Here is a 19780-nt window from a genome sequence, read left to right on the forward strand (position 1 = left end):
GAAAATTCAAATGGATAAGTAACCAAAAACATTAGAAAATCAATTCAAAAGTATGTTAGTTGTGATAAAAGATCACAGTCATTTTGCCTATAAAGGAAATTTAAAATAAAAAACATATACTACTTTCTAGGTAGAATTTGATCATTTTTAAAAGCTCTGTATATTCCAATGAACATTTAATATCTTCACCTGAAATTTTTTTTAGGCTTCCTCCTAATTGCCAAAATTTATTTTTTCTTCTCATTTTCAAAGGATTGTTTGATGGTAGGTCTACATACTTGCGGTGATCTTGCTCCAAATACTCTGCGAATATTTACTTCCAAGTCTGAAATCAAGGGAGTTTGCAGTGTGGGTTGTTGCTACCACCTCTTATCTGAAGAGTTTGAAAAACCACATAAAGGTACAAAGTTTCCCATATCTCTTAATTATATTTATTTGAGCATAACGACTGTTTTCTGTCTCTCCTTTTTTCTTATTGTTGACAATAACATTTTGAATTAACATTTGAGAGAATACCTGATCTAAATATTCTTGTAATTTTAATGTTACATCAAATGCAAGTTGATGTGCTATCACCTTATGTATTTTATTATAGTTTCTTTGTTCATAAAATGGTCTTAATGAATGCTAAAAACTGCAAATACTTAAAAATTTTATGTGGCACATTTTAGAGAACTTCTGTTTAAAAATACTTGTATGATATATATTTGCTTAAATAGTAAAGCTAAATTATTTTGAGATGAATATATAGTTGCAAAGTTTGCTTTCATTTCTAAAGCCTCTGTTTTGTAAGCTGTATTACTATTTCTCAAAAAAAACCCCACCAAACTTCCTTACTGTATTTTGAAGAGTCAACATACTCTGATTTTAAAAATCTGCATAACTGTGCAGTTGCATCAAAATAGTATTCAAACTACTCCCTGGACTGAGAAGGTACCTGAGGAACAAAATACAGAGTACTCTGGTAGGACTTGAAGCATCTCATAGCCCTTCATCCAGAGCGGCTCCTGAAACTCCTCTGTCTGATCCATTTTATATGTTCTATCTCTCCATGAGATATGCTTTCAAAACCACTGGTTCAGATTAGATGGTTATTTAGTCTATTAACATTAGCAGTTCTCTTTTCTATTGGTATAAGGAAGTCTTTATCAACATCAACCATCCCTTGCTAAGAATTTTTACATCAGGAAGATGTGTGCATGTGGATGGTATTGTATGCTCTTCTCAGTTTTAAAACCCAGGTGAATATGAAATTTTAATTATTTTTCATTTAGCCGTATTCAAGAAGTAAAAATTATGATTGTATAATTCTACTGAAATTTGACTGGATGAGACAGGTCATCCTTAAAACCGACAAAGATTTTTGTGAGATAAAAGTTCATTGAATTTGAATTCTTTATGTGTCTTAAAAAGTAATTTTTAGGACAAGGTGCACAAAAGTAAAGTTGGGAATATATGGAGATACACGAGTGAGAGAAAGCAAATTGGCAAAAAGTTAACAATTTGATTTACATGGAGAATATATATATTTGTTATGCCATTACTTCCAACTTTGAGTACAAAAATTTTCAATGTAAAAATTTGGGGAAAAAAGTGAACCTAAAATAGAAAAAAAGTATTTATACCAAAGTATATACACAAATATTTACATTATTTTACAGTCTTATTGTACATCTTTCCTAAAAGAAATGAAGAATGACCTTCAATACAATCACAGTTGTATAGCTTTTAAAATATTAAATGAGTAGTGTTTTCCTGCATCAGCAATAAGGTAAGATTTTATGTAGGGGAGGTTTGGTTCTTAGTTCAACAGCTTCCTGTTCTATAGGTACAGTTAAATGGGTTTTTGTTTTGTTTTAATAATTGGCTCATTTGGGGTAGGTATAGATGCCTAGTGTTTTCTTCAATCCAGAAGTATTGTCCTACAGTATAAGATCTTTAATGTCAGGCGCCCCTCATACGCTATTTTTTATTTATTCAATCCTAAATAGTTATATTTTCTGAAAACAATGGTACTTTTCTTTCAGTAAATCAGAATTTAGTGAACAGATGGTCATTTCACTGTAGAGTTTGGAGAACACAAAATATGGAAAGAGTGTTTCCCTCTATTTCCTAATCCTCCAACATTAGTTCAAAAGAGTGTAGTAAGTGCTGTAAGACAGAATATTATACTTGTGTTATAGCAGAATAACATGTAGCTTAGTCTGTGATGGGGGGGTGGGAGTTGAGGTTATGTTCCCAGTGTGGCAAACCCACTGTGACTTAAAAGATCAGTAGGAGTTAATCAGACGAAGAAGTGGGAAGGGTATCGCAGACAGTAAACAAAGGCTTGGGGTGATAAGTGTTCAAAATCACATTTGCTTCTCTTTGCTTTCCATAGTTACTGTTTCTCTTTGTCTTTTTTCCCATCTTATTTTTCCTTACGTCTTTCTCAGCAGTGATAATGATAATCCTAATGGTCATTTCAGTGGGTAGAAAGGGGCAGCTTTTAGAGTGAATGACTCCTCCATTTTCTGATTTCAGTTTACCCATAAGTCATTTCCTCAGAATCTCTCTTTGGTTCTCTTAGTTTATTTACTTAGTATCTAGTTATTCATAGAATAATCTTTGGGTCTTCTGGGAAAATTAGTTAAACCAAATAACTACAGATTTTCATACTTCGGAAATGGAAGTCTCTCAGTTAACAGATCTCAAGCTTTGGTCTTGGATCCTTTCCTTCTCTAGAGTGGAAGTTGCCATTGTTCACTAAGTGGATAGGACATTTTTAGTCAGAGGATTTAGATAAGAAAAAGTGTTGGGAAGGTTTGTAACAACAGTGACTGGCAGCTACAGACTCATTTTCCCTCCTTACAGACAGAATTAATTCAGGGAAAGGTTTTCTTATCAAAAATATCTTAACTGAGAATCACTGAGATTATCAGGTAAACTGGTAATACTAGGCTTAACTGACAAAAGCAAGTATTAGTATCTTAGTGCTGCTTGTTTTCCTTATGCATACCTGAAACAAACAGAAGGTTGGGAGTTTTGCTTGTCAGGAAAGCAAAGAATAAGCAGAAAGCAACAGAACTGAGTATTATGATGAAGTAGGTGGAGATACATACAACACGAGTACCTTCAAATACTTTGGAGGTCAAGAAAAGAGGTGGAAAGCCAAAAGATAGGAGAAAAATAAGTGATAGGAGTAACAAAAGCAACCTTTATTTGTGTTGCAGTTTTGCCTAGCTTTGGACTGCCACATTTTCTCATCTCAAAAGCCAGATGGCAAAGGTAACTTACTCCCTTTTCTCTTTCCCACGCCTTTATCTCCATTTTCTTGCCTTATCTTGGCTATAGGAAAAGGAAGAAGATATGAACCATCTCCTGCAATTTTTATAACAGTGTTTCTCAATTCTGGCTGCCCAGCTGGATCAAATATGACACTTTCAGTATACAGATGCCAGAGACCTGCTTCTGACCTTCTGAATTATAATCTCCAGGAATAGCACTTGAATATAAATATTTTTAAAAAGCTCTGTAGGTAATTCTGATGAACAGCATGTTTGAAAACAAGATATTTATTATGGTTCCATAAGAAGACATACAGAATTTGAAAAGATGATTTGTAGAAATATATTCAATATTATTTATAGTCATTTCAACCTCTCCCGTGCACAGACTTAGAGACTCTATTCACATGCCAGTTTGTGTATCCAAACCAAAGGCTGAACCCAAAAGAGGCCCAGGAGGGTGTATCAAAGTCCAGGGTGCAGAGTGCTAGAGTAATTAGCCCAAAAAAAGTCCTTAAAATATGGAGCTCAGAATAAAACCTGGGGAAACCAAACATAGAGGGCAGGATACCATGTAATAAATGCATAATAAACTTAAGGGCTAGAAACTAGACAAAATCAAGGGGGAAAAGCTAGGACAAGCAAAAGAATATCCAAGATAATTATGAATACTACTAGAATTTTGATAGCTTCTTTGTTGAAGAGAAGGGGTGTGTGTGTTTGGGGGGTGTGTGTGTATGTTAAGGCAGACAATAGCAGTTTGTTATGGACTATATTGCAGTAACTATTTGGATAGATAGAATATGGATATAGTCTCGTTTTGTATATACAGTGTATACTATGTAGTTCTATTCCTTACTAAAATAGAAATCCATCACTGTACAGTTTGATCATTATATTAAACTAACTTACAGGGCAAGGGGTTTGCATGCACAAAGTTAGCATATTTCCTGTCATATATCTAGCACTTGGGTTCCATGGAATTATATCTCTGAAGGTCAAGTGTGTCATGTGTCTCTCCCTTCATATCTTATACACCTGCCCCTCACCCTTGCTTTGTTTGCACAGCTGTTTTTAAGTTTGAATTGGGGCATGGTAGCCCCTTGGGATGTAAATTTGAGTTATTAATAGTCCAACATAGTATAGTAGAAAAGTCTGGTATGTACACTGCAACTTTTTATGATGATATGTATTATGTAAACAATATGTGTTTTACATGATATGTTTACCCAGTATGCTGTGGTAGACCGTAGAGGTGGTCTGCCATGAATGTCAATTTTCAAAAATACCTCAAAGCTCTCTGAGTCATTATGAATACTGAAGTTATACCATATGTTTTAAAAACTGCTTTTAAATATTTATATATTATGAGCCAGTAGTTCCTAGGAGAACAAGAAATACCAGAAACAGTTTTATTGCAGTGCTTTATAGAACATATATATTTTCCCAAGCTTGAATTGTTGCAGTGTTTTGTTTTAATATTGATTATTATTGTTATAATTAATTTGAAATACTTACATTACTTCTCCTTGAAGTTGGAGAGAGAAATTCTTTTGGATATTTTTCCTGTAAAGTTATAAAAGTTACCTATCTAAATCCACATATCTCTTCTTCCTTGCTAACTGAACTATAATTTTGTTAAGGCATCAGTCTTTAGGAAGATTGTGCCCTTCTATAGCCTCAGAAATAGATGACTTTCTTTTTTATTTTTTAAAGTAATCTCTACACCCAACATGGGGTTCGAACTCACAACCCTGTGATCAGGAGTCACATGCTCTTTCAACTGAGCCAGCCAGGTGCCCCAGAAATAGGTGACTTTCAATCTCAACTAATTATGATAATTTTATTTATTTAGGAATAGGTATGAGACACAATTCTTAATGAAGCACGAGAAGCATATCTCTAAGGGGGTTTCCTAGGAAATTGTTGTTTTTTGTTGTTGTTTTGTTTTTTTCTTAAAACTGAGCACAAGGCAGGAAATCACTTTTTTTTTTTTTTTTTGCCTCTGGACTTGGTCATTTGTATGCGTTTGTTCAGCCTAACAGAAATATCTCTATATCTGCCTGTTATGTATACTGTCAGAAATTGGTGTTAGTGCTCTGAATCCTTCAGGCCCAGTCTGAGGGACAAAAGGTAATTTTACTTTTCTTCTAAGTTTATATGATCATTGCAGAGGCTTAGGAGTACAGGAGGAGTAGAGAAAGATCTAGGACCCTGGAGAGTCACATCAGGCAGTTTTATAGAGGTTCTTCCCTGGCCTCAATAGAAAGTCACTACTAGGAGCACCTCTTGTCGGGGACACAGATTGGTGCTTGGTCTTTCCCGACCCCATCCCCAGTCCAGTGCCAGGCAGTCTTCCAGTATTGTTAGTGCACTCCAAATACTGCATATCTGCAGATCACATGAATGGTGTAACCTTTGAAAGCCTGCGGTATACCTTCATGTTTACCCCCAGTCTTAATGTGTTACGGGGTATTAAGGTGATTCTCCCATTGATCCCTCCACTTACTTTTGCTTTGTTTTTAACCAGAGGAGGGCTGTAGGTAGTCTTTTAGTAGCATCTTTCAAGCTGGTTCTGCCATTTCTATATCAAATGGAAATATTTCAAGGGCACATGATAGCTCTCATATTGTAGATTCTCTATTTTTGTCACCAGTAGGAATTTTAAGGGATCTAGATACTTATATAGTCATCTCTTCACTGTCTTTGAGGATTAACTATTGATATAATTGCTTTAAATTTAGAGGTACTTCACTGGGAAAGGCATCTGGAAATTGAAAAGATATTGAGCATATCATTTGAAAATGCAACATACTGTTTAAAAATAAGCTTATCTTGTATTTAGAGATCTTTCAGATATCCAGTATATGGTATTAAAAACTCCTAAGACAATATTAGCTGGTTAGTGTCAGCATTAAACCATGCATTGTATCATACAGAAAGGTATGACTAATTTCTTAGTCAAGTTAATAGGAGTGAATTATTCCCATCATTGCAGCAATACATAGAATTGCTGTCTTTTCAGTAAAGGCAATATTTTCTGACACATATGTATTTTATTAAATAAATCTTTTTGCCTACTATGGTCTTTTAATACTGGAAGTTTGAGGGATGTAGAGGAACAAAGCATGGTTTTTCTTTTCAAAACAGCATGTATTTGATTTCCATTTCTAGCAGTGTGGGGGATGTGATTTTTCTGAGGAACCCTCCTACAGTTCAGCTAGATCCTGGCTAAATTAGAACATGTATTTTTTTAAGCATTGCTGAGTCCACAAAAAATAAGGGAAATCTCTATGATTCAAGAAAAATCAAAACCTAAAAGTTAAAAGGAGAGACAAAGAAGAGGAGTTGAAACCAGAGCAGGGAACTGGAGCCATAAGGTAGCTGACAGTGTTGTCCTGAGGCAAATGCTTCTCACAGTGGGATCTAGAGACTAATATTGGGCCTCCTGCATAGTCAGGGAGCTAAACCTGGAAAGTCCATACTAAGCCATGACCTTGAAGAGACAAAACAGTTTTCAGTCAGATCTATACAGAAAATCCTATGAGGGAATACTTCCCAAATTCAGGCCCTTGGAGTTTCTGTAGATTAAAACCTACCAAATATAAGCTCAGAACCTAACTAAATCACAAAATATGTCTGGCTGGACATAACCTGAATGCTACTTGCCCCTATTCAACTAAAAGTACTGAATATAGATAGTTAAATTTTGTTTCTGAAAAGCATTGAAATACTGGAAAGATACATAGTATTTATCAGGTCAACATGTAGGAGAGTGTAGGAGTCCACAGAGATGATAGAAGCATTGAAGCCACTAAGGTTGTTTGTATACCATGGCAAGTAGGGCTTTGGTGTCATGGTCCTATAAGGGGTAGGCTGCAAATGATAAACCTATACTTAGGCACACACAGAAGGAGTCTCATAGACACACTCTCACAGGTTGAGACCACAAAGGTGAGGACTAAAGTCAGGGCAGCAGTAGTAGGAATAGAGCAAATTAGGAGAATTCAAGAAACATTTAAGATTGCTTATAGAATGGGACATAAAGAAGCAAGAATTGTCAAGGATTATTACAAGGTGTCTGTTTTCAGCCACTGTGTAGGTGATGTATCGTGAACTTACACGGTAGCAAACAGTAAGGACAGACCAAGTTTCAGGGCCAAGTTTTGAACATGTTTAATATTTGAGATTGCTTTCTGTATGAGTGATCATATTTTGGGAAAGTTTTATAAATACATCTAAATACATGGAAATGGAGCTATTGTAGTAATCATAGGATTTGTTTTTTTTCTTATTTTCCAGAAAATCTGTAAAGTGGTAGCTGAAGTGTTTCATCTGGTTTAAGAATGTGGAGGCCAAGGTCTCTACAGTTTTATTGGCCTTTCAGTTATGGCTTATTACATAATGGTTGCTACTGCTCCAGCCATTATAGTTCAAATGAGAAGAAATATGAAGGTGAAAGAGTTTCTCCCATCTGAGACAGTTTCCTTTATAGAACTTCCTTTCCTAATAGACTACTTCAGAAGGCTAGGAAATGTAACCTTCTAGATGGGTACATTGCACCTCCAAATGAAATCAATATTTTGTGAGTGAGAAAGAAGGAGAAGCTGGGTATAGGGTGGGCAGTTAGCATTCTCTGCCACTGTGTGGGTATGTGTACGTGTGCACACACAGACGCCCATGTGTAGTATTAACGCATGAATAAGGCACAAGAAAGAGGAGAGTATAAAGGAGAGTGGGGAATGTGACAGTATGTATGTGAAACAGAATGTAATCATATCCATCGTCCTCTTCTTTTAATAATTACAACTCCTCTTCCGAGATCCTTTGTGATACCCCATCTAGTATAGGTTAGTCTGAGGTCTTGTTCTGAATGCTTCTCCTTTGTGTGAAACTTGTACCTTGAGACTGTAACTGTATTTATGTACCATGAATGTACACAAGCTGACAATAGTAGCAACAACAAACAATAACATATGTGATTTATGAATTGATTGTGAAGATATATGATTTATAAGTGATTTCTTAGAGATAAGAAAAAGGAATGTAAGTGTTAAAAGAACCATTCCAGGGGCACCTGGGTGGCTCAGTTGGTTAAGGCGACTGCCTTCGGCTCAGGTCATGATCCTGGAGTCCCGGGATCGAGTCCCGCATCGGGCTCCCTGCTCGGCGGGAAGTCTGCTTCTCCCTCTGATCTTCCTCCTTCTCGTGCTCTCTGTCTCTCATTCTCTCTGTCTCAAATAAATAAATAAAATCTTTAAAAAAAAAAAAAAAGAACCATTCCAGCTAAAATGTAAAGATTACTTCCTGTTTAAGAGATCAGAAAAAGCTTTATGAAGGTAGTAACTTTTGAGTTGAGCTTTACAGTGTAAGATTTAGATAGGCAAAAATGAGAGGAGCATTCCAAGCATCGGAATGAGGTAGGTTAAGTTAAAGTGCAGTAGGTCACTCATTGGAAATGGATGAATTCTCTAGCTAGGTGGTAACCTGATTCATAGGAAGTATTGAAATGTTGAAGAGTAGGGCACCTGGGTGGCTCTGTTGGTTAAGCGACTGCCTTCAGCTCAGGTCATGATCCTGGAGTCCCAGGATCGAGTCCCACATCGGGCTCCCCGCTCAGTGGGGAGTCTGCTTCTCCCTCTGACCCTCTCCCCTCTCATGCTCTCTCTCACTCTCTCTCTCAAATAAATAAATAAAATCTTTAAAAAAAAAAAAAAAAGAAATGTTGAAGAGTATTGAAAGGGGCTCATCTATAAAGTCCATTTTGGTAATGAAAACTTTTGAGCAGAACAGTAATGTGACCAAGAGCAAATGTTGTAAGACCTGTGATTCTCAACCATGAGATTTGCTGGGACCCTAACAGTGGGGAAAGGAAAATAAACCAGAAACCATGGGACCAATGTTAGGGGAACTAACCCAGCAGAAGTATTCACCCCAAATCAGGCAGCCAGTTCCTTATTGGTATTCAAAAGGCAAACTCCAGGGACTCATGGGTGGCTCAGTCAGTTAAGTGACTGCCTTCGGCTCAGGTCATGATCTTGGGGTCCTGGGATCGAGCCCCACATGGGGCTCCATGCTCAGCGGGGAGCCTGATTCTCCCTCACCTTTTGCCCCCCCACCCCCGCTCTTGCTCTCTCTCATGCACACTTTCTCTCTCTCTCTCAAATAAATAAAATCTTAAAAAAAAAAAAAAAGGCAAACTCCAGTCACATATGAGTTGGCATCTATTATCAAAGGGTCTTATTGGAAAGTTGAGGACATGCAGCAGTAGTTTCTGACCAGGTGGAAAACTACCCATATTGGTGCATAAATGCTAATCTTTTAATTACTCTATGTGAAGCATTATTCTAGGTACTTTACTTTTATTGACTCCTTTAGTCTTCATGACATTCCTGTGAGGTAGTAATGTTACCATTCCCATTTTCATTATTCTTTATAACACCCCTATAAGGTAATACTATTATTATCATGGCCATTTTCAGGTGAGAATACTGAGTGACAGAGAGGTTAAGTAACCTGCCTAAGATCATATAGTTAATAAGTAAAGGAGTTAGAATTTTAGCCCAGCCAGTCTGGCTCTAGAGTCACACTCTTAAAGCATCAGTCAGAAATTGGGACAGAGAGATAGGATTTGGCCTTCTGGGGAGATTCTGTTAAATTTTAAAACATCAGGGCTAAAACCCAGTGTGTTAACATTTTGGAGTAATTTCTGGTTCTTATTGGAGGACGAGAATCTTAACCAGAACCTGAGGCAAAAGCTTAGGTAGATCCTGTGTGAATTAAATGGGGCATATAAGGGAAGCTCAGGGGATACACAAATGCTAGTTCTTCGTAGATACAGAGGAGGGGGCGCCTAGGTGGCTCAGTTGGTTAAGGCAGTCGCTTAACACCTGTCTCCTTTGCCTGCCTCACCAGGGAAGCTGAAAAAGTAAAATATTTACTTTTCCAGACTCCCTTGCAGCCAGGAATTACTTTGTGAACTATGTCTATTCCTGGAGTCCTGGAATCGAGTCCCACATCGGGCTCCCTGCTCAGCAGGGAGTCTGCTTCTCCCTCTGACTTTTCCCCCTCTCATGCTCTTTCTCTCTCTGTCTCATTCTCTCTCTCTCAAATAAATAAAATCTAAAAAAAAAAAAAAAAAAGATATAAAGTCCAAGCATAGAACTGAAGACTAATTCTGGTCCTCACCTCTTTTTAAGAATAGCAATCCTTAAATATGGATGAGCTTGGTTAGTTTGGGTTTGAGAACTGGGAAGGGACATTGACTTTGGTGGAGATTCATACAAGGTTAGGACGGTTTCCTAATTTCTGCTTCTCTCTCTTTAGTTTTGTACACTATAACTGTTCACAGTCAAATAAAGTGACATGGTGCTATTTTCCTTCTCTGGAATATGATAAGGGTGAGGGGTCTCTGGCCCAGCTTATATGGTAATACTCACCTTTTGTTTTTAGGAGCAGCACTATCCTTAAATGTCTCTATTTTGTGTTAAGGTTCAATAAATATAAGTACTCAATATGAGATAAATGTGACATCTCCCACATTCTGTAAACTCTCTTTTTATGTAGATATCAGATGTTTTATTTGCTAGGATCAATATTCTATTAAATTGGCATGATTTTAATAGTTGTATCCTGCTTTGATTTTGCCTTTCTTTTTTGGTTTTATAGCCTATACCACATAATTAGCTTTTTCTGTTCATTTTCTATTTGTTTGGGCCAAATGGGCCTTGAGAGAAAGGAGACCAAGATAGTTTCAGGATAAGCTCTGCCTATAATGTAGGAGGCATGCAACTTCTGAAGAGCCCCATCTTGGAAAGAAAGAAAATAGTGGTTAACCATACCTAGAATCTAAGCCAGAACCTGAGTTTTAAAATACTTTTGGCTGTAAATAATAGCAAGTTCACCCAACAGTGGTGTAAACAATAAAGTCCTTCATTTCCTCACATAAACAGAAGTCAGGAGTAGCAGTTCTAGGGTTGGTTCACTGCTTCTGGGACATCAGGGCCCTGGGTTCACATCTCTACTTCCCTCTCAGGGCTGCAGTTTCATGAGAAGTGGCATGAATTAGAGACTTTCTCCTCAGGCGTTCTCCCCTTCTGTCAAGGAGGGTGAAAAACATCTGACCAGAAATTTCTCATAATTATTTCATGTCTCCTTGTCTAGACATAGTTCACAAAGTAATTCCTGGCTGCAAGGGAGTCTGGAAAAGTAAATATTTTACTTTTTCAGCTTCCCTGGTGAGGCAGGCAAAGGAGACAGGTGTTAAGAGTGACTGTTGAACAGCTCACTATGTCTGCAAAATATTTTTTTTCTTCTCCTCTCCCACCCCTCCTTCTTTCCCCCTGCTTTCTTTCCTGTGTCCTCTGTTGTGTACTGATTTTGAGGATTGAGTAAAATGAGAGCACTAACTGTGAAAGGAGAGGGGCAGTGATTCTTCGAGTGCTCTTTTGCTTTGGCACCTACCACATTATTTGATCATGGTTAAATAATGGTTTAGGTTTAATCTCTTCAGGATGGTTTAGTATTTATTTCTCATAGTAGACTCTGACAAACTTTAAAACAAAAAGTTTATCTTTAAATTTTTTCTTTTAATGCCTCACATTCACCAAAATATGTGACATATAGCAAGTACTCAATAAAGGAATAACATGAAATAAAATTATGAATTAAGAAAAAAACTGATTCAGTACTGGTTAAAACTAAAGAAAAAACAAGTGTGTTTGATGAAGCATCTTGAGAAGAAATCATTATGTTGACATAAGTAGTTTGGAAATTCTCAAGATACTGAGCTGGCTTTGCCCTTCTTAGCAAAGATAAGGAACAGAAGGTTAGAGAAGGTTTACATTCCAGAGGACACTGGAGCAAAATGATGAAAGCACACTATCCTGGTGAGACAGGGGTCTTACTTAATTTTAAATCTACACAAACTCAGATTCCTTTGTGTCATAAATTATAATTCCCTCTTTGGTTTTCTTTGAGAAGAAAAAAAAACTTCCAGATATTTACCTATTAACTATGAAGTTTTTATTTCTCTCTAAAGCATCTAATCTTTAACCACAAAGCATATGATGACCACAAAGGTTGTAAAACATGTTTGTGGAAGAAGAATGTATTTGTTCTCTTGATTATAATAGTGGTTTCACATTTTTTTTTTTTAACTCTGATCCAGATTAAGGAATACATTTTATGTCATTACAAATTAATAGGTAAATAAAACTGGTACTGAAATTTCACCAAAAAAGTGCTTATTCTTTTTTTCTTTTTGGTTAATTAATATTTGTTCTTTGAAAGGTACTGGATCTTACAACCCACAATGCATGCTGTTGTGTTTATTTTATTCCTTTCTATTAAATTTTAGAAAATGTTGATCACAATCCACTGAGTTGATTTTATGACCCATTAATGGGTTGCAGCCAGTAGTGTGATGGTAAATTTTTAATGGTTGGCTTTGCACCTGAATAAAAGCCCCTAATATCAATGTTTTCTGATTTCCATGGTTTAAATAAACCCTACTTGACCAGTTTCAAATTATTATCCTGATGACACTGAATCAACTGGGACGAAATGACACAGTCAGCTTTCTCGGGAACCATTATGAGCCAGCTTCACCACATCACTGGCTACAACAAATAGTTTAAATATGAATTTATGTTTGTTATAAGTAAGTGAATTTGCTCATTTAAACTGCAAATCGCCTTATCTGTTAAACATCCCAAACAATATCTATTATATAGCAGATACCAAATATGTATTTGTTAGAAGAATGAGTTGCTTTATTTTGACAGATATGAGTATTTGTATCTCCCCAAGTTTGTTTCTTTTTCAGTCCAATTATTCACATAAGGACTGCAGTTTCTTACCTGAATGTCACAGGGATTTTTTTATATTCATAAACTTAAAGTTGAAGAGGAAATACTTTACTTTATTCATGTGTCATGGTGCCTACTGTATCATGTGTTCATCACTTAAATTGTTTTCTAAGAGTTTCAGCCTAAAATTTGAGAAAATAAAAAATTATTATTGAAAAACTGTGATTATATTTCAAAACAATTCTTTGAAGAAAAGAAAGCTTCAAAAACAAATGAGTTACAGATGGATGGATTATATTTCATGATCTTTTTCAATGAACTGTCTTTTAGCTTTCTATAAATCATTAATATTTGATCCAGAATCTGGATATTGGGCATAGAATTTTATTTAGCAATTCCTCTTAATTTAAAACTAACCTGAAATTAAAATGAAGACTCTGAAACAGTTATGAAAACATAAGAGCTGATTTAGTAACAACTTTGGGCATTGAGAATATCAATAAAACATTTATTCAACACAGAGTGTGCTGAGATTTGGAAGACACACCAGAAGCTTTGTACCCACTAACTGCCCACTTTGCTAGATACCGAGGATTTCTAGATAAAGCACTTTAAAGAAATTTACAGTCCAATGGGAAGACAGCTAACCAAAGACCGCTGTAATACAATGCAATTGGGGCTATATTAGAGTTGTACGTTATATTGGAAGCGTAGAGATGGAGACGTTTAAATGCCCAGGGGAGTCCCAGAACACCACATAGAAGAGGACATGGTTTGACTGCCTAGAGTTTTACATCTGTCTCTGCAGTGCTACAGCCTTGGATAAATCAGTTAGCCTTTGTGGGTCATCTATAAATTTAGTGAAAAGAAAGGGGCTCAATTCAATGACCTTGGCAGTTTCTCATGGCTCCAGTAATGATTCTGTGACTCGAATGTAGCTTTCCAAAATATGCCTTTTGTTTCAGCTGAACCTCACCTATATTTATCATGACATTTAGGTTTAGTTTCATTATCTTTTTTTTTTCTTAATTATATTGGATTTGCATGAACAGGTATCTGCTTTCCTACTTTGATTCTGCATTTGGATGATAATGTGAAGTTTTTGAAAATCAGTGTAATAATGGCCATGTTACTTTTCCCGAAGTTTGATTTCTAAGAGTTAAATTACCTAACAATAATTTATAGAAAGTGCATATTTACATTTTCATTTACTTAACTATCAATATTAACAGTTTATTAGCTTATTTAGTAATTCAGAAACCATCAGGAGCAGTCTCAGCTTGAATAAGGTATTGCTCTTGTAATCTTATAGCAGATAAGTAGACTTTACTGTCAGCCTTGTAGATTCAGCTGTTTATAAGCTTTTGTTACAATATCACATTACTTCTCACTATTCAGCTGGGTTTATGTCTCAGAATAATTCTTGTCAATTAATATGGTAATAATATAGAGATTTCTAGATATACTTGGCAGTCTTTATACAATTACCTCACATAGACAGCTGTATCTAATCTTCAGTCAGTTGTACGTTTTCTAGAGTATTGGCACGGATTTTACTTTTGCCATAGGGCATCTTCTTGCTGTCTAGAAGTAGTTAAATACAGAGTTTTAATACATTTTGGCCCTTTCTTTCTTTAGTTTGCACTTTGTTATTTCTCATGACTAAAATAAAGTGGTTTCTGAAGCTCATGCAGATTGTATTTATTCAGCATAAAACAAGTTCTCCCTGTGTTCACGGTAAATAAAAGAAATAAAAAATGTGATTAAATCTAAAATAGAAATCTAAAATCTAAATCTTATTATATCTACTTAAAAGAATAGTAAAGACAAATAATTTGTTTCAAATATAGAATAATGTGAAGTCAAAGCTAATAGAAATTCTTATCAGAAGGTTGACTATCAAACTAATATAAAACAGGCTTTTAAAAAAGTAATTTACATTTTACTAGGTTTATTTTTTTTAAGATTTTATTTATTATTTATTTATTTGAAAGAGAGAGAGAGCATGAGCAGGGGGTGGGGGAGCAGAGGGCAAAGGAGAAGCAGACTCCTTGCTGAGTAGGGAGCCCAACGTAGGGCTCGATCCCAGGACCCTGGGATCATGACCTGAGCTGAAGGCAGGTGCTTAACCTACTGAGCCACCCAGGCCCCCCCATTTTACTAGGTTTATATACAAACTTGGATTGTATACTGTAGAGCACATGATCTTGAAAAATATTTTGCTACAAATATAGTATTCTCACATTTCTTTTTCCCATGGTAAATAAATTATAAGCAAGTTGTCTAAATTTGTTTCGTCATCAGTCTGGCACAGTGAGTAAAATTCTCATTGGAATAAAGTCACACCATGATGCATAATATTAGTCTAAAAACTGTCTTACTGACTTAATGTTTCAGATATTCCATATGTGTCTCAGTGTAAGCTCTTTTATCAAGACTGATAAAAGACTGTGAAAGAGCCCATCAGGAACAGCTGGAGAAACTTTTTGGGCACAGTGAGAAGCGCCATTGGGAGATACTATCACAGTGGTGGCCAGACCAACACAGTGTTTTCTCTCAGCACCCAGACTTTGCCATTCTTATGGCCATGCACAAAAATACCAAGACAGTAGTGTCCAGATGGATTCACTGAGAAACAGCGTTGTAGGGGCCGCCTGGGTGGCTCAGTCAGTTGGGCAGCTGACTCTTGATTTCGGCTCCAGTCGTGATCTCAGGGTACTGGGATCGAGCCCCGAGTTGGGCTCTGGGCTCACTGGGGAGTCTGCTCCAGGATTCCTCTCCCTCTCCCTTGGCCCTCCCTCTACTCATGCTCTCTCTCTCTGGCTCTCTCTTTAAAATAAATAAATAAATAAATGTTTTTTAAAAGAAAATATTTTACCACAGATAGGATTCTATCAAAGTAATATATACATTTTTAACTAGTTGTTTATTTTCTGTTGTATGTACCGTATAATTTACATATTCCCTCCCTTGAGATTACATGCCTAGCTGTACTTTTAACCAAAGGATAAGTGAAATACTAATACATTGATTATATAATGGAACCAGAAGTAGAGATGAGATGCAGAAAGAAAGATGTTATAAATAGGATTATACCTGTCATGATCTAGAGAGAAACAAATGAGAAATAATAAATTACTCTTTTACCATTAACTAACTAGCTTTACTGCTTTGAATAATCTGTGTAGAAAAAGTCCATACATGGAATATATATTTTAGTGACTTAAATTGAAGATATGTTCTGGTGAAGGCAGGAGGAGAGGACCAGTAGGGGCTCAATCCATATTTACATAATAATTACTTAACATGAAAATATGATCATTATGCTGTGATTTTCTTTAAATGTCTTGAATTCTAGGATCTTTCCCTAGTACTTCTTTTACAGCTTAAATCATTGTTGATAGCTATGTATAAATTTTATCTTTTGAAGTTACTAAATTTTTATACCCATATTTATTCTAATCATTTCTAGAGAATAGAGCAATTTTTAGAACTTTTAAATTATAAATTAAATTATTATAACTTTTAGTTTTTAGAAGAACTTTTAAATTATCTAGTTATTCTTTTTCTAGTTGTACTATTTTGACTTTATTCTTTATTATATTTGCTATTAATGCTGAGGAGTATATGTCTGATTTACATAGTCATTTAATCATATTTATCCTTTTAGTTTTAATATACTCAAAAGCCCGGCAAGATATAAATGCTTCAGAAATTGGGACAGTTTAATATAATTTTAATATGTCTTTTATCTTTAGGTAATATTTTGAATGCCATATACACTTAACCCTGTTTAAAAGCTGAAATGAAAATCAAGAAATTTTCATAGAATTGTCCTGTAGTGTCAATGCCAATTTTAAACTATAAAACTCTAAGGTGAGAAATAAGTTTCTATACTTTTACAACTAAAATCCAAATATTGTCTTTACTTGAGAGTGTATCAGTCTCTACGTGGTAAGTCTTCAGATACCCTTAAAGAATACTTTTAAGGAACCTAAGCAGTCTTACTCCATCGTAGAAGAGAATGACATGGAACATAAACTAAATTTAAAAACAGATAAGAGGGCTGGCAAATGATACATATTTGGCCAAACACTGTCAAGGACAAAAGCACAGAGATCCTTTAGGGTGCTGTAACCAGGCGAGCTATTATCCAGGTGAGAGATGATGGTGGTTTAGGTCAGAGGGGAGCATTAAAAGAAATGATTAAATTTTGGATATATTTTTAAAGTATTGTCAGAAATTATTGACAGTGGAGGTGTCAAAAAAAAAAAAAGCATAAAAGTTTTTGACCTGAAATAGTGGAAAGATGGGGTTTTCATTTAGTGAATTGGATATGACTACAGAAAGAGTAAAATTAAAAGGGAAGTTGTTCCGTTTTGGATAGGTTGAGCTTGATATGCCTCTTAGAAATTAAAGTTATTAAATTATGAATTGGATAGATAATTGTGGATTCCTGAGGACAAATCTGGGTTAAAGATAAGAAATTTGTGAGTTATTAACAAATAGATAGTAAGTCTGAATGAGATCACATAAGGAATAGAAATGATGAAGAGGTACAGAGACTGAACCCAAGAACATTCCAAAGGAGGTTGGGAAGATAAGAAAGACCAGCAAGACGGTGTGATTAAAAAAAAAAAAAAGAACAATATAGTTTTGCCCTTTTACTTAGCAATATATTTTGGAGCTCTTTTCATAAATTTGTTTTACACACTACAACATGTTCCTTGGAATGGATGTATCATATCCTATTTAGCTTCTCCTGTATTGATTAACGTTTGTTTTATAATTTTCCCCTCTAACTTTTATAGTTTTTTTCTTATCCAGTTCCATAATCTATCTGGATTTATTTGTGTGTATGATTCAAGAAATGGCTCTAATCTTATATTTTTCTAAATGCTATTTATTGAATAATTCATGCTTTGCCACACTGATATAAAATGACACCTTTATCATATAATGTATTTATGAGTTCTATTATATTCCCTTAATTTGTTGATTCTTCTGATAATACTATTCTGCCTTAATTAGTATAGTTTATTGGAACCTTTGAAATCTGGTAGAGGAAGTCCCCCAAAGTTCTTATTTTTTCAGAATTTTCTTAGCTAACCTCATGTATTTTCTCTTTCAAAGGGGTTTTACTTATTCGTGTATTTTTTAAAAAGTGATAATTTTACTTTCATTGCTCTACCAACTATTAGACATACAGATACAATTTTACTCTTTTTAGAGACCAGGTTCAGGATTACTGAATGAGTTTCACAAAAGAAGAGATTTGAATTAAGCAGGGCTTAATGACAGCAGCAAAACCATTGTCTGGGGTTGGCAATTCTAGATGGCATGACTCAGTGCACACTTGGTGAACAACATCAGATAGGAAAGTCAAACAATAGGCATCTTTGTTTCATATTTTGCTAGAGCTCTTCATCATATTTGTAGTATGGATACAAAAAGCACAGACCATCTTTCAAGGAAGAAGATAATTAATACTAAAAATGCTTATTAGATATTAGCAATTTGGAACAATTATAATGTTTGGAAAAGAAATCTTTTATTTATCCAAACAGCTTGCTTAGAGGAGAATTGAAATGCTGATCACATCAAACATTTAATAAGGCTTAAATAGATAAATTTACTTGAGTATTTCATTTAAGATTAAAGTATGTATAGTTTATAATGCAAATTTATATGAAAAGTTGCAAAATTTTTTATGCTTAGAAAAAATTTTAAAATTATCTCATTCTCTTTATAATATATGGATCATAATAAATATTGCTGACCAAATTCAAAGTAAAAACTGATTTAGATGATGCATGTATCAAATGGATTTTAAATTAGATTGTTAAGATCCATAAAACAATCTGTTGGGATTTTAATTGGCATGCATTGAATTTAAAGATCATTATGGAGAGAAGTGATGTCTTTAGGACGTCAGTTTCTCCTCTCTGAAATATAAGTTGTATCTTCATTTATTTGTTGTTGTTTCAGATATTCATGTTAATCTTGCCCAGTTTTAGTTTGGTTTACTTTTCACGATTTTGTAATTTTTTTCATTCCTAATAAGAAATATGTATTGGGTACCTGTCACATGCTAGTCATGTGACCATTCTAGGTACTAGGGATACAAGATCGAACAAAAAAAAGCCCCTGCCCTTATCAAGCTTATATTCTAATAAGAAGGCATCAGGCAATAGAAAAATAAATAAGTAGATATGTAATGTCAGGTTATAAACAGTAAAAGAAACTAATAAACAGGAGAGTGGAGGGTAAGGTATGTGGTGATCAAAGCAGAATTTTTCAAAAATCACTTACCTATGTTTTTTCCTATCTCCCCCCCCATATTTCAATAATGGTTATTGTGGTTTTAAATAAGATATTCTAAAATCCTCTATTTAGGAAGGCATAATGCAAATTGACATTATTCACTTAGGTGACAGAAATTTGTATCTCTAAAGGCGTAATACCTGTTTGTTCTTCCCAGATGAAATCATTTCAGTCAGATTTCATTTAGGTTTAAAGAAATTTTAGTATTATTTTTTTTTTAATTTTTTTTTAAAGACTTTTATTTATTTATTTATTTGACAGAGAGAGACAGCGAGAGAGAGAACACAAGCAGGGGGAGTGGGAGAGGGAGAAGCAGGCTTCCCGCTGAGTGGGGAGCCCGATGTGGGGCTCGATCCCAGGACCCCGGGATCATGACCTGAG

At 35.2% G+C, this 19780-nt stretch overlaps 1 protein-coding gene and 1 non-coding gene across 10 annotated transcripts in view; one reads left to right on the top strand and one right to left on the bottom strand.

Moving 5' to 3' along the window:
• METTL25 (methyltransferase like 25) overlaps window positions 1-19780 on the top strand; it is a 155026-nt gene that overhangs the window by 33505 nt on the left and 101741 nt on the right. For all 9 annotated transcript variants that reach the window (XM_081822158.1, XM_081822156.1, XM_081822160.1 and 6 more), the window contains exon 5: window positions 253-400. In XM_081822158.1, coding sequence (XP_081678284.1) covers window positions 253-400 — 148 coding nt within the window. The remainder of the gene's footprint in view (window positions 1-252; window positions 401-19780) is intronic.
• Window positions 4992-5064, bottom strand: TRNAR-CCU (transfer RNA arginine (anticodon CCU)). Its single transcript has one exon. It is a non-coding gene; the product is annotated as a tRNA-Arg (tRNA).

This window comes from Leptonychotes weddellii, chromosome 5 (genome assembly GCF_054177405.1).
Source record: "Leptonychotes weddellii isolate Sample4059 chromosome 5, ASM5417740v2, whole genome shotgun sequence".
NCBI classification, from domain to species: Eukaryota; Metazoa; Chordata; class Mammalia; order Carnivora; family Phocidae; genus Leptonychotes; species Leptonychotes weddellii.